The sequence below is a fragment of the Scophthalmus maximus genome, chromosome 11, assembly GCF_022379125.1.
Source record: "Scophthalmus maximus strain ysfricsl-2021 chromosome 11, ASM2237912v1, whole genome shotgun sequence".
NCBI lineage: Eukaryota > Metazoa > Chordata > Actinopteri > Pleuronectiformes > Scophthalmidae > Scophthalmus > Scophthalmus maximus.
Genome location: NC_061525.1, coordinates 17178472 through 17190000, shown reverse-complemented (window position 1 = coordinate 17190000; position 11529 = coordinate 17178472). Strand labels below are relative to the sequence as shown.

The 11529-nt window shown below is 39.5% G+C and overlaps 1 protein-coding gene across 1 annotated transcript in view; it reads right to left on the bottom strand.

The window, feature by feature from the left end:
• Positions 1 to 11485, bottom strand: part of gdpd1 (glycerophosphodiester phosphodiesterase domain containing 1) — an 11727-nt gene extending 242 nt beyond the window's left edge. The window contains exons 1-11 of the mRNA XM_035622392.2: positions 11294 to 11485; positions 10435 to 10586; positions 9823 to 9865; positions 8900 to 9035; positions 7889 to 7934; positions 7164 to 7285; positions 6825 to 6914; positions 6091 to 6224; positions 1931 to 1990; positions 1652 to 1703; positions 1 to 1325 (exon numbers count right to left, since the gene is read on the bottom strand). The exon at positions 1 to 1325 is cut by the window's left edge and continues 242 nt beyond it. Of these exons, the coding sequence (XP_035478285.1) occupies positions 1191 to 1325; positions 1652 to 1703; positions 1931 to 1990; positions 6091 to 6224; positions 6825 to 6914; positions 7164 to 7285; positions 7889 to 7934; positions 8900 to 9035; positions 9823 to 9865; positions 10435 to 10570 (954 nt within the window). The 5' untranslated portion in view covers positions 10571 to 10586; positions 11294 to 11485 and the 3' untranslated portion in view covers positions 1 to 1190. The remainder of the gene's footprint in view (positions 1326 to 1651; positions 1704 to 1930; positions 1991 to 6090; positions 6225 to 6824; positions 6915 to 7163; positions 7286 to 7888; positions 7935 to 8899; positions 9036 to 9822; positions 9866 to 10434; positions 10587 to 11293) is intronic.
• Between the last annotated feature and the right edge of the window lie 44 nt (positions 11486 to 11529).

Genomic DNA, 11529 nt, shown 5'->3' with positions numbered 1-11529 from the left:
AATCAAGGGTGATCGGAGATTGGGAGATCACAATCCTTTCTGTACTTAAAAAAATATTTGGGATGTTTTCAAAACAAAACAAACCTCAGAAATCAGATTTGTACCTGTGCAGAGTTCACTTATATAGAATGACAGACAGCAAAGTGAAGTAATTAAAACTCCCAACAACGTTTTGACCGTAAAACACCAAACAGCATACAGTACATTCCACAAATACTACATTCATTACTGACCCTCACGGCATGGTCACAAGTCTGAAACACAATGTCAGTGGTGTGGTCATCCTAACAATCGCCCACAGAGAGGTATTGCTGGTCAACTGCTGTCTTTTGTATGTTTTAACTTCAAATAGCTGAAATACAGCAATCAGTCAACATGTATCTGTGTCACTAGTTCTCTTTAAACCCTGTCCATTGAACATGTTTCTCGATAATCACATTAACATAGGGTGAAAAAGGTATAAACAAAATTAAGAAAGCAACATGGAGTTCATTAGTTTGTGCAAAATCTTCTCTCAGATTCATTAATAGACAAATGATACCTCAGTCATATAATCTCACAGAGGAAAGTGTAGACAGTGGGCGACTACGCACGAACATACAACGATGTAGCTAAAGAGCGACCAGCCCATTGACTTAAAAGAAAGAGAAAAAAAAAAAACCCCGTTTTTTTTTTACAGATTATTCCACAGGTGAATTGAATTTGCCTGGAGCAGCAGCACTTCTGACGTCAGTTCTCACATGATTCATTTGATACTAAACCTTTTTGTGTCTCATCTGGCACATAAATATGTCTGGATGAAATGTGTTTCGAGACATAAAGGTATCTCACAGTGGCCTGGGTGTTAACGTGACAGCCAGATTGAAGAAAAAACAACCTAAATTAATATTACATTTCAACATCAAGCTGCATCTGCTGGTGTTCTTACTCGCAAGAGATGCAGTAATACGGCAAACTGTCATTTACATGAAGGCAGTGAAAATTATTAAATAAAATCTTTACATTGGTAAAAAAAAAATATTTTCAAGTCAAAAGCCATAATTCAAAACTTCGGAGACTTGCAAACTGCGTGTTTCAATGGCCATTTTGTCCCATTTCATAGATAGAAGATTAACTGTGATATGATTATACTGATCTCACACTGTGGTCTTGTTGTGCAGTGATGGAATAAAGAATCTAGATTCTTGAGCTCACTGGAGCTTAGAAAGGCCGTTCCCGTCCATGAAGCCTTTAAGCCTGGTGGGAAAATCTGTCATAACTCCAGTGGCTCCCAAGTCAAACGCCCTCCGGAAGTCCTCCTCGTCATTCAGGACCCACACGTACACCTGAAACCAGACGCAGGACTCGTACAGTGAAAACGCGCACAGCTCACAGCGGTGGGAGTCAAAGTAGGCCCAAGGTTGTTGCTGTTCGCTTACCAGCAGCGTTAGCAGCCACATTGGGACATTTTGAAAAGGGACCTCGGACATTTCCGAGTAACAGCGGATACAACAAACACCTCTCAACACAGGTTCAACATTGATATTTTACACTATGGAATTTGGAAGTAAAGATAATTTAGGAAAAGTAGTTCCAACATAATGTGTATTTAGATATATGATAAATATAAATATTTATACAACTATAGAGGCTACATAAGAGCAGGTCTTACCTGTATTCCCCTTGCTGTGAGATGCTTAAACAGAGTTTTTCTCATCAGCAAACTGAAATAGAAAAATACATAATCATTAACAGAAACGGCATGAATAGCAAAGGCAAAAGGAAGTTTAGTAGACCTTGCATCTGTCATGGTAAAGTATCAGCACTTCTCAAAATTAAAACCGTACCAAGTTGACAAGTGATAAGAGAGCCCAGTTACACTTTGCTCTACAAGTTTAAAACAATTATTGTATAAACGTCAAACACGATTCAAACAAGATGAGTGACTTACGTGTCTGCCAGCCAGGTGATGAATCGCTGACTTCTAGTTAATCCGTCAGGATCCTTAATTCTGCACAATCACACATAAAAATTGTCAAAGTGTGTGAGTGTGTGTGTGTGTGTGTGTGTGTGTGTGTGCGTGTTCACTTTTGCATTACAGGTTATGTGACATGCAAAAAGATAACACGAAGCCCATATCAGCTGAGCGGAACGAGTTCAGGACTGGTTCAAATCCATTCTGGGACATTAAGTAAAAAATAAACTAAAGTAGATGTAAATGACAGGATGGAAGAAAATGTGCACATCAAACATCAGCCAACAATTCCTGATCACATAACTTGCCGAGCACATTCCACAGAACAAATTGATGATCCGTCCACATGCAACAACAGTGTTTGAGGGGCAAATCCATACTTATCAGCTATAAAGTAAAACATAAATACTGTTGAACATCAGAACTGTACTATTTATATATATGCAACTGTGTATATATATATATATATATATATATATATATATATATATATATATATAAATATACACAGTTGCAAGAAAAAGTATGTGAACCCTGGGATTACTTGGATTTCTGTATAAATTGGTCATAAAATGTGTTCTGATCTTCATCTAAGTCACAACAATAGACAAACACTGTCTGCTTAAACTAATACCACACACAAATTATATGTTTTCATGTTTTTATTGAACACAACATGTAAACATTCACAGTGCAGGGTGGAAAAGGTATGTGAACCTTTGGATTTAATAACTGGTTGACCCTCCTTTGGCAGCAATAACCTCAACTAAACGTTTCCTGTAGTTGCAGATCAGACCTGCACAACGGTCAGGAGGAATTTTGGACCATTCCTCTTTACAAAACTGTTTCAGTGCAGCAATATTCTTGGGCCACTCCAGAAGGCGTATTTTCTTCGGTTGAAGCCATTCTGTTGTTGATTTACTTCTATGCTTTGGGTTGTTGTCCTGTTGCTTCAACCATCCTCTGTTGAGCTTCAGTTGGCGAACAGATGGTCTTAAGTTTTCCTGCAAAATGTCTTGATAAACTTGGGAATTCATTTTTCCGTCGATGACAGCAATCCGTCCAGGCCCTGAGGCAGCAAAGCAGCCCCAAACCATGATGCCCCCTCCACCATATTTCACAGTTGGAATGAGGTTTTGATGTTGGTGTGCTGTGCATTTTTTTCTCCACATATAGCGTTGTGTGTTCCTTCCAAACAACTCAATTTTGGTTTCATCTGTCCACAGAATATTTTGCCAGTAGTGCTGTGGAACATCCAGGTGCTCTTTTGCAAACTTCAAACATGCAGCAATGTTTTTTTGGACAGCAGTGGCCTCCTCTGTGGTGTCCTCCCATGAACTCCATTCTTGTTTAATGTTTTACTTATTGTAGATTTGTCAACAAAAATGTTCGCATGTGCCAGAGATTTCTCTAAATCTTTAGCTGACATTCTAGGATTCTTCTTCACCTCATTCTGCCCTGTGCTTTTGCAGTCATCTTTACAGAACGACCACGCCTACGGAGCGTAGCAAGTGCTGAACTTTCTCCATTTGTAGACAGTCTGTCTTACCGTGGACACATGAACATCAAGGCTTTTAGAGATACTTTCGTAACCCTTTCCAGCTCCAAGTCAACAATTCTTGATCGTAGGTCTTCTGAGAGCTCTTTTATGTGAGGCATGGTTCACATCAGGCAATGCTTCTTGAGAGCAGCAAACTTAAAACTGGTGTGTGTTTTTTATAGGGCAGGGCACCTTTAACCAACACATCCAATCTCATCACATTGATTGAACTCCAGGTTGGCTGACTCCTGCGTCCAGTTAGCTCTTGGAGAAGTCATTAGCCTAGGGGTTCACATACTTTTTCCACCCTGCACTGTGAATGTTTACATGTTGTGTTCAATAAAAACATGAAAACATATCATTTGTGTGCGGTATTAGTTTAAGCAGACTGTGTTTGTCTATTGTTGTGACTAAGATGAAGATCAGAACACATTTTATGACCAATTTATGCAGAAATCCGAGTAATCCCAAAGGGTTCACATACTTTTTCTTGCAACTGTATATATATTAGAGTTCTGATGTTTGTTTTTATGAATCACTAAATCCTTGATTCAGCATTTTTAATCTGCTCTGTGACCTTGATCCTTGTGATCCACTAACACACAACTTCTAGGCAGAGTGTGTGTGCTTGTTTCTTTTAATGACTCAATTAATGACTGAGATTACACTTTCACTCAGCTCTGCGGCCCAGATAACAAACAGAGAGGACGCACAGCAAACAGTCAACCGGTTAAGAGGTCAAGATTAACAAGTGAAGTTTTTAATTCAAATCGCATCTAAATTTTAATTATACACAAACCTTTTAAAAACCCAGTTTAATAATCAATATCATGTCAAAACTCTGACTTAAGGAAGGAATAAATTATTATTGCACACATTTTGAAAAACAATTCCTAGCTCAAGGTTCACTTCCTGGGAAATGTCCCAGCATATTTAATCCCATTTTTTGGCACTACATTGGTGGATGGACCTCCCTTTGGTGGTCCACCGGATCCCCATCAACCCCATCTTGCCTAATAATGCACTTTCATTGAATTTGTTTTTATTTTAAGATTAAGATTTTAATTAAAACATTTTTGCTAAACCGTTCCGTGACTCAAAATCCACGAAACTGTGAGTTGTGTGATCCGTCGCACCCCCTAGTTCCCTCAGACAGACAAGTGAAGAGCTTGAGTCCCATGAAAACCCTCCTGTCTCTGTCCCAAGGTTTGTCTGCTGTCTGGCTGTGATGACGCGTCTTATCTGCTGATGAAGACCAAAGGTCTGGATGTTTCCCAGTAAATAGACCTTGTTAAAAATACTTCTTTCATACATGTTCACACTGGTGAACAAGATCTCTTTATTTACCTAACATAAATGGAGATCAAGCTGTGGCATTGAGAGAACAAATTTCTCTGGATAATTAATGAGCAGCAGATCAAAAAAATTGTTCTGTTGTCAATTTGACCTTTTTACGTCGAATTTTAATGCAGATATGTTTGATAATATTGTGAGTGTGAGCAAGTTCTTTTTTTTTCCTGAGGGGCCAGCACTTTCGTCTGAACAGTACATTTGGTCATGTCCTTTTTAAGATTCAGGACAAAATTATAGTTTAATCCTACTGCGACCAACTCAAATCTAAAACACCCAGTCATATAGATTCTATTGTGAAACAGCCTTCGACCTTTGACTTGAAGCTGTTGAATGTTATGTACTTGTAGAATGATAGTGATCTCGCTGGTGGAGTGTAGTTTTATTTTACTGACTTGTATCTGTGTCAAGTCATGTTATGTTGTGTCACACAAGTGGCAACCCACCGTGACGCCACATTTTGGTTTGTGAGCTGCCGTTATGAAGCCTCGAGTTTCGCATTTTGACAGCCCACCTTCACCTGCAAACATGCACCGATCGGATGGACCAGTTGTCAATCAAGCTTTATCCATGCTACGGTGCTTTATCGTCCATTTAGTCATTTAGAGTAATAAATGGGGCCATGATTTACAGAAATGAAAATCATACTGTATTGAAGAAGACTTGAAACTAGAGATTGAGACCATAAACTCCTCAGGAAAATGTTAACTGACACTATAGATCAAGTGAGAGTCATTTTCTCATAGACTTCTATGGAAACACATCTTTTTGCAGCAAGGGAGTCGCCCTCTGCTGGTGTTTCCACAGAAGGAGGTTTCAGGCACTTCCATATTGGCTTCATTTTCCCTAGCTGGTGAATACGTCCATTTTTATATACAGTACAACAACCATGGTTCAAAAATGACACTGTGGGCCCCTGGCCACAGACATGTAAAGGCCTCTCTGCCCTCCTACACAAGAGCAAGACCCACAGATTCTCCTGGTGATCATAGTGTCCCTTTCTTTTCCTTTGTTTAGACATTTCATGTCTCTTTTGTTTCTCCTTATGTTATGTTTTTGGTTATTTTGTGTCTCTTTTTGTCTTTTTTGGGGGGTCATTTCTTTTTTTGTGTCCTGTGGTCTTTTTAAATTACTTCCCAACAAGAAAATGTTGAGTCACGACAAAATGTAGAGCACAGCACTACTTTGTCCTCTCTACTCTTTATATGGATCTCATTTCCAATAGTATTTTCATGTGTAAACCTACTTGGTGATAATGGAAGGCATGGGGATCTCTAGAAACTGCTCCTTGAGGGGAACAAATGGCAGAAGGCCAGTGTAGAAGAGGCCCAACAGCTGCAACACTCTGGGAAAACTGAACAACACTGGAATTCGAGGATTCTGCAAAACACAATCATACAGCCAGGATTCAGGGTAAGTTTCCTTGTGATTCATTAATCATTTTTAAGCCACACGTGGTGATCAGTGATGATATGAGTCTATACTTTCAAAAAGACTCTAGAGATGATTTGTTTGTTTTTATACCTGATTAAAAAAAGATTAAAAATCCACTCCGCTAGGCAGTGGATACAAATTTATTTACAATATTGAAATATGTCTCTCATACAGGCCCTCATTCATCCCACAATAGGGCCTATTACATGAAAAAAATATTTTTCCCTCCTCCAAGGAGGAGATTTGTTTAGTTCAGTTTGTTTGCTTTTAAGCAGGATAACTCAAAATGTTATGAGCAGATTTTAATTCATTTAGAAAATAGAAAAGATAGGTCTGCGCCATGGTTACAGGAGGGCTTGCACTCACTGAGTGCTCTTGTTATTGATGGCTTGTTGTTAGCTGTTATCAATTCTTCTTAAAACAACAAATGTGAATTTGGATTATAATACTTACAATCGGTTAACCAAAATAACAAGCTCTACTCTATGTCATTATAATAAAACTATAATGTGGATGTTATAAAATAACCTCTCATGTAAAAAATACCTCTTTGTAACACTTCTTGACAATCTGGTTATTGGCGTTGCCCCACACAGTCAGATGTTCTCTGTCGTACTTAACAACCAGCTCGGAGACCTGGAGGGATGAAATATAACATATGTTACACAGGTGTGAAACAGGAATCAGACATTTAATGTTGCCATTCAATACTGCTTAACGCCAACCAACTTCATGACACTGAGAATTTGGCTGACGAAGAGATAGTTGCAATAGGGAATCTGATCATGACAATATGACAATGATGGATCTCTGTTTCAAAGTCTTTGTGATTGTTTTATAAGAGGGTTAAAAACCAAAAGGAAGAAAACACAGACACACACACACCTTCTTGATGAGCGTGTCATTGTTGACCTTGATGTCAATGTTGACAGGGGTGTTAGGAAAGGCATCGAAAACGTCCCTGAGGAGAGGGATGCGTTTGTCCTCTCCTCCTTCGCAGAAACACTCTGTGCAGACCAGGACAAAGACATACAAGTCAGTTTCTGATTAAACTGGGCATATTTCAGCTGTTGTTGTTTTTAATACTTAAAAAGTTGTCCTCTGGCAGAAGGTTCAGGACAATCAAAGCCAAAATAAACAGACTTAAGGACAGTTTTTATCCCAGAGCTGTGGCCTTTAAAATGACTATCAAAGCAAACATACACTTTGTGTACCTGCTGCTAGGTTTTTAATGTGCTGCCACTTTCTACTGACTCTTACCTTTTTAATAACACTGGTTTTTATGCTGACTTTTAATGTAGGCCTTTTAGTTTTTCACTGTGTCTTTTAAATGTTTGTTATCCCATTGAGAGCCAACCGAAATTTCATCATGCCTTTGTGTGATGATAATAAAGATTCATTCATTCAAAAATGAACTTACCATTGTAGTAGGTGGACTTTAAATAAACACAATATTTGTGTGTTTGAGTAACATACAGTTTATTGAATATACATGTGCATGTAGCTGACCTCTGTGAGGAGCACACTGACTCGTGATGTTTGTGAGAAACCATCTGTATGCGAGTGGTGTTAACTTTGTAGAAATTACATAGTGGGTATGTGATGCTCACCCCTCTGAAAAGTTACACCCAGCTTGCAGAGGTATGGAGGTAGCGCCTGCAAAGTGACACACAGCAGTCAGTGGTTAATGGACAGGAATTTAAGCCTGAAGGCTTTCACAATACTGACTGTCAATATAGAACAGAAAGGAACACAGCAAGGACATGGCAAAGCAAGATTAATGTGAAGAACCCTGTGCTTCTAAGGTCACTAAAACAGTAAACATTACTATTTTAATGAACCTAAAGGTTACGTTAGCAAATTGATCAGTGGCCTTTATCAGTATAAGTTCCGCCGACGTGACGCTCAACGTTTAGTTGTCATCGCAGACGTGACCTTGTACTGGAGGGGGACTCCATAAAGCCTCTCAGCATAAACCAATACTTTTGTTTCATTATCTATTCAAAACTTCGACAACTATTAGGTTCAGCTTCTATCATTGCGAAATAAGGCAAAACTTGAAATTTTGACACAAACACATAACATGTTAAAAAAATATGAAGGTCAGATGGAGATGGGATTGCAAGTTTTGGGTAAAACAGCATATGGGTGGGAATTGGCTCAGCCTCTGTGGAGGTTTGCGATTGTGTTAAGAGTATTTTAACCCATTTACATTTCTTTTGGGATTGTATTTGTGTGAATATGCAATTTCTTTTTCTCTTTGAAAAAAAATCAGGCTATAGTTCATCATGTGACATCATCAGCTGTCTTGGTATGGACCTCAACTGATCAACTCACATGATCCACCAATGCTATTGCATCATTGCACGTGTCTAGTCACAGGTTTTCTCAGTTTTAAGTTTTCGACTTAAACATAGTCGTTGACTTCTGTGTTTTCTTTACATGTTACTGCAGTCAAAAGTAACTGTGATAAATAAAATATCAAAGTTCACACTTCACAAGTGCCTAGACAAATGAAAAATGGACCACCAAACAATTCAAAGAACTGGAAGAGAGGTGAGAAAGTTAAACAACTGTAGTTAATTGAACGACTTAAGAGAAATTTCAGAGCAGAAACTCACGGCATAGGCGACGTCGGAGATTTGAGCATTGATGCCAGTCGCCCTCTTCAAGTTGGCATCATGTGAAACCACTACCTCTTCATCTTGCGTCAGGTGGCAGTCCAACTCCAGCATGTCTGTGCCAAGATTCACTGCGCTGCATAAATCAACAACCAGGACACAGATTGTATTTATCGCAATACCTCGGAGACTCTGTTGACTATTGTGGTTAATCCCACCACTAAGGTCATTGACCCCTTTGCACATTAATAAATGAATCAGAAATAACATCATCTCCATCCATATTAACACACCTGAAAATGCATGTCACATGACCATTCACGTACACTGGACATGTGCATGCCAGTGTAAACAGGAAGCCAATCGTCTATTTGCAGTTGGTCGCTAAGTTGCAGAACGACACACAGCAATGGTAAAAGTAACACCAGGGATTTCTTTTCTTGGACCGACGATGACGCGGTGGAACTGTTACTGACAGAAAGTGTGAGCAATGCTTTGAATTCATCACTGATATTTGAGTCTTAACTGATAAGAAACAAACAGGAAGTGAATACATTGTTTCCAAATGTACTAAAACCGGGCCAGCAGATTTTCCAAAGTCTGTTTTCAGGCTTGAAAACTCAGAGGTAGTGTGAACAGAGGCAATTTAAATAACCTAAGGCTATGGCAAATTTTAAAACAAAAACCTATATGTGAATTTAGCCAGCCTCACGGCCTGTGAGCTTAAGCATGGGTAAACAGAAAAAGACAGAAAAACTAAAAACTAAACAACCCCTGGTCGTAAACAAAAACTACAGACCTCAGACGACACACAAGATGACAAATGAGTCATAAATATATGCACCAGTTAGGTTTTCCCACATGCAAATGCAGAAAACAAACATTTGCCTCAAGACAGTATTTGCCTTGAAGCTTCTACTTACTGCTTGAAAGCTGCCATGGTGTTTTCCAGGTTTTCACCGGCACCTGCAATGCAAAAAGGAAACACTTACTGTGGTAGACTCACTACATTTGTCTGTTTAATGTTTCCGTAATGGCTAAAGCCATTATGGCTGTCTTAATAAATACAATTTAAGACAGTCATAATCCTGCGAATGCATCTATAAACAAACTATTATCATCCTTAACAGAGGTGAGTAAAGGAGCAGTAAGTCTCTTATTACTTAATACACTAGTTACTAGCTCCCAGCGAGAAGAAAAAGTGGTCAACATAACTGGAATAAGAGTTAAAATATGAGCAAAAACACAATTGCACATTCTTTGTTACTTAATAATCATCACAGCTATGTCACAAGTGGCCAAATATCCTGAAATGAAAACATTTATTTATTTGGAAATTGTAGCATCTTCTATAATCTTTATATCAAAAATCACTTTATACATAGCAAATACACTCACTACTTAAAAAACGACTTGTCGTGCATCCTTTTTGTTCTTTTGCGAGCGTTTTCGGGTTTTGCGTGACAGGAAAAGAAGAAGAAAAATCAAACATGATAAAAATGTATGTGTTAAGTGTGTGAGTGCCACTGACTCACCTCCACGGTGGGAAATGTGTCTGCTGAGGAAAGGCTCTCGCTTCCTCCGGTGCAACAGGGTTGGGCATTTCAGCAGCAGGGCAGAGGTGAGCACGTAGCCCGTGACCGTCGACAGGACATACACTGCAGCACACATGTCCTATATCAGTCCGCTGCAGAACACACAAATCACAGCTGACATCTACTGTGAACCAGGATTCATCGCAGCAACCCGCACAGTCAATCTCTGTCTGGACTGAGACATGCAGAGCTGAGCCTGACAGCCACGGATCAATCACGAAGTCAAATGTTGTAAATGATTAATGGCCAAACTGAAGTCGTAACAGCCCTTCACTTGCCCTGATCAACAAGTAAAGACACAAAAAAATAGGGTAACAACTAACAAATAATGTGATGTTTAATTTTTGACTTTACAATTAGGTGATAATGATAAAAAAAAAGCTCTTGCTGATCTACACATTTGATTATTGAAGTAATCATTTAAACACCGCCACGAAGAACATGCAATTGTAAGGTTTTGAATGGAGGAAAGCAAACAAGTCTTTGCATGTGAATGACTGTATGTTTAGAATTCAGGCTTGACAAATTCTGAAGAATTATTCACACACAGTTTCTGTTTTGGGTACTTTGATTTCACTGTCGTCATTCATGAATACATTTGCCAGCACCAAGACCGGCAGTAAATGGCCAATATTACTGAGTTATCCAAGGGGTGAGACACTCCACGTTTCTCCGGCGTGAACGCACGTAACTATCACAACAACTTTGACAGTGACAAGAATGGCGTTAGCGTGCTAGCTAGATGAGGCTAACGTTAGCTGAGCTGTGGGTCGCGGCACTCACACAGGTGAATGTTTACCTCTGTCGTGAAAATGTTGCGGTGCTGTTTGTTTGCCTGTGTTGCCTCACTCGGGCGGGCCCTGGGTATGGTCAGTTAGTGTCCATGAACCTGTGCAGAGAGCGCGTCCGTGTGAAGATGCAGCCGTGGACTGACCTCTCCTCCGCACCGCGGCTCGCTCTGACCAGACTACAACAACTACTTGTGTTCCGGTGTGGTGCGCATGCGCCAGTCTGGTGCGCCCCTTTCCGCTCGCA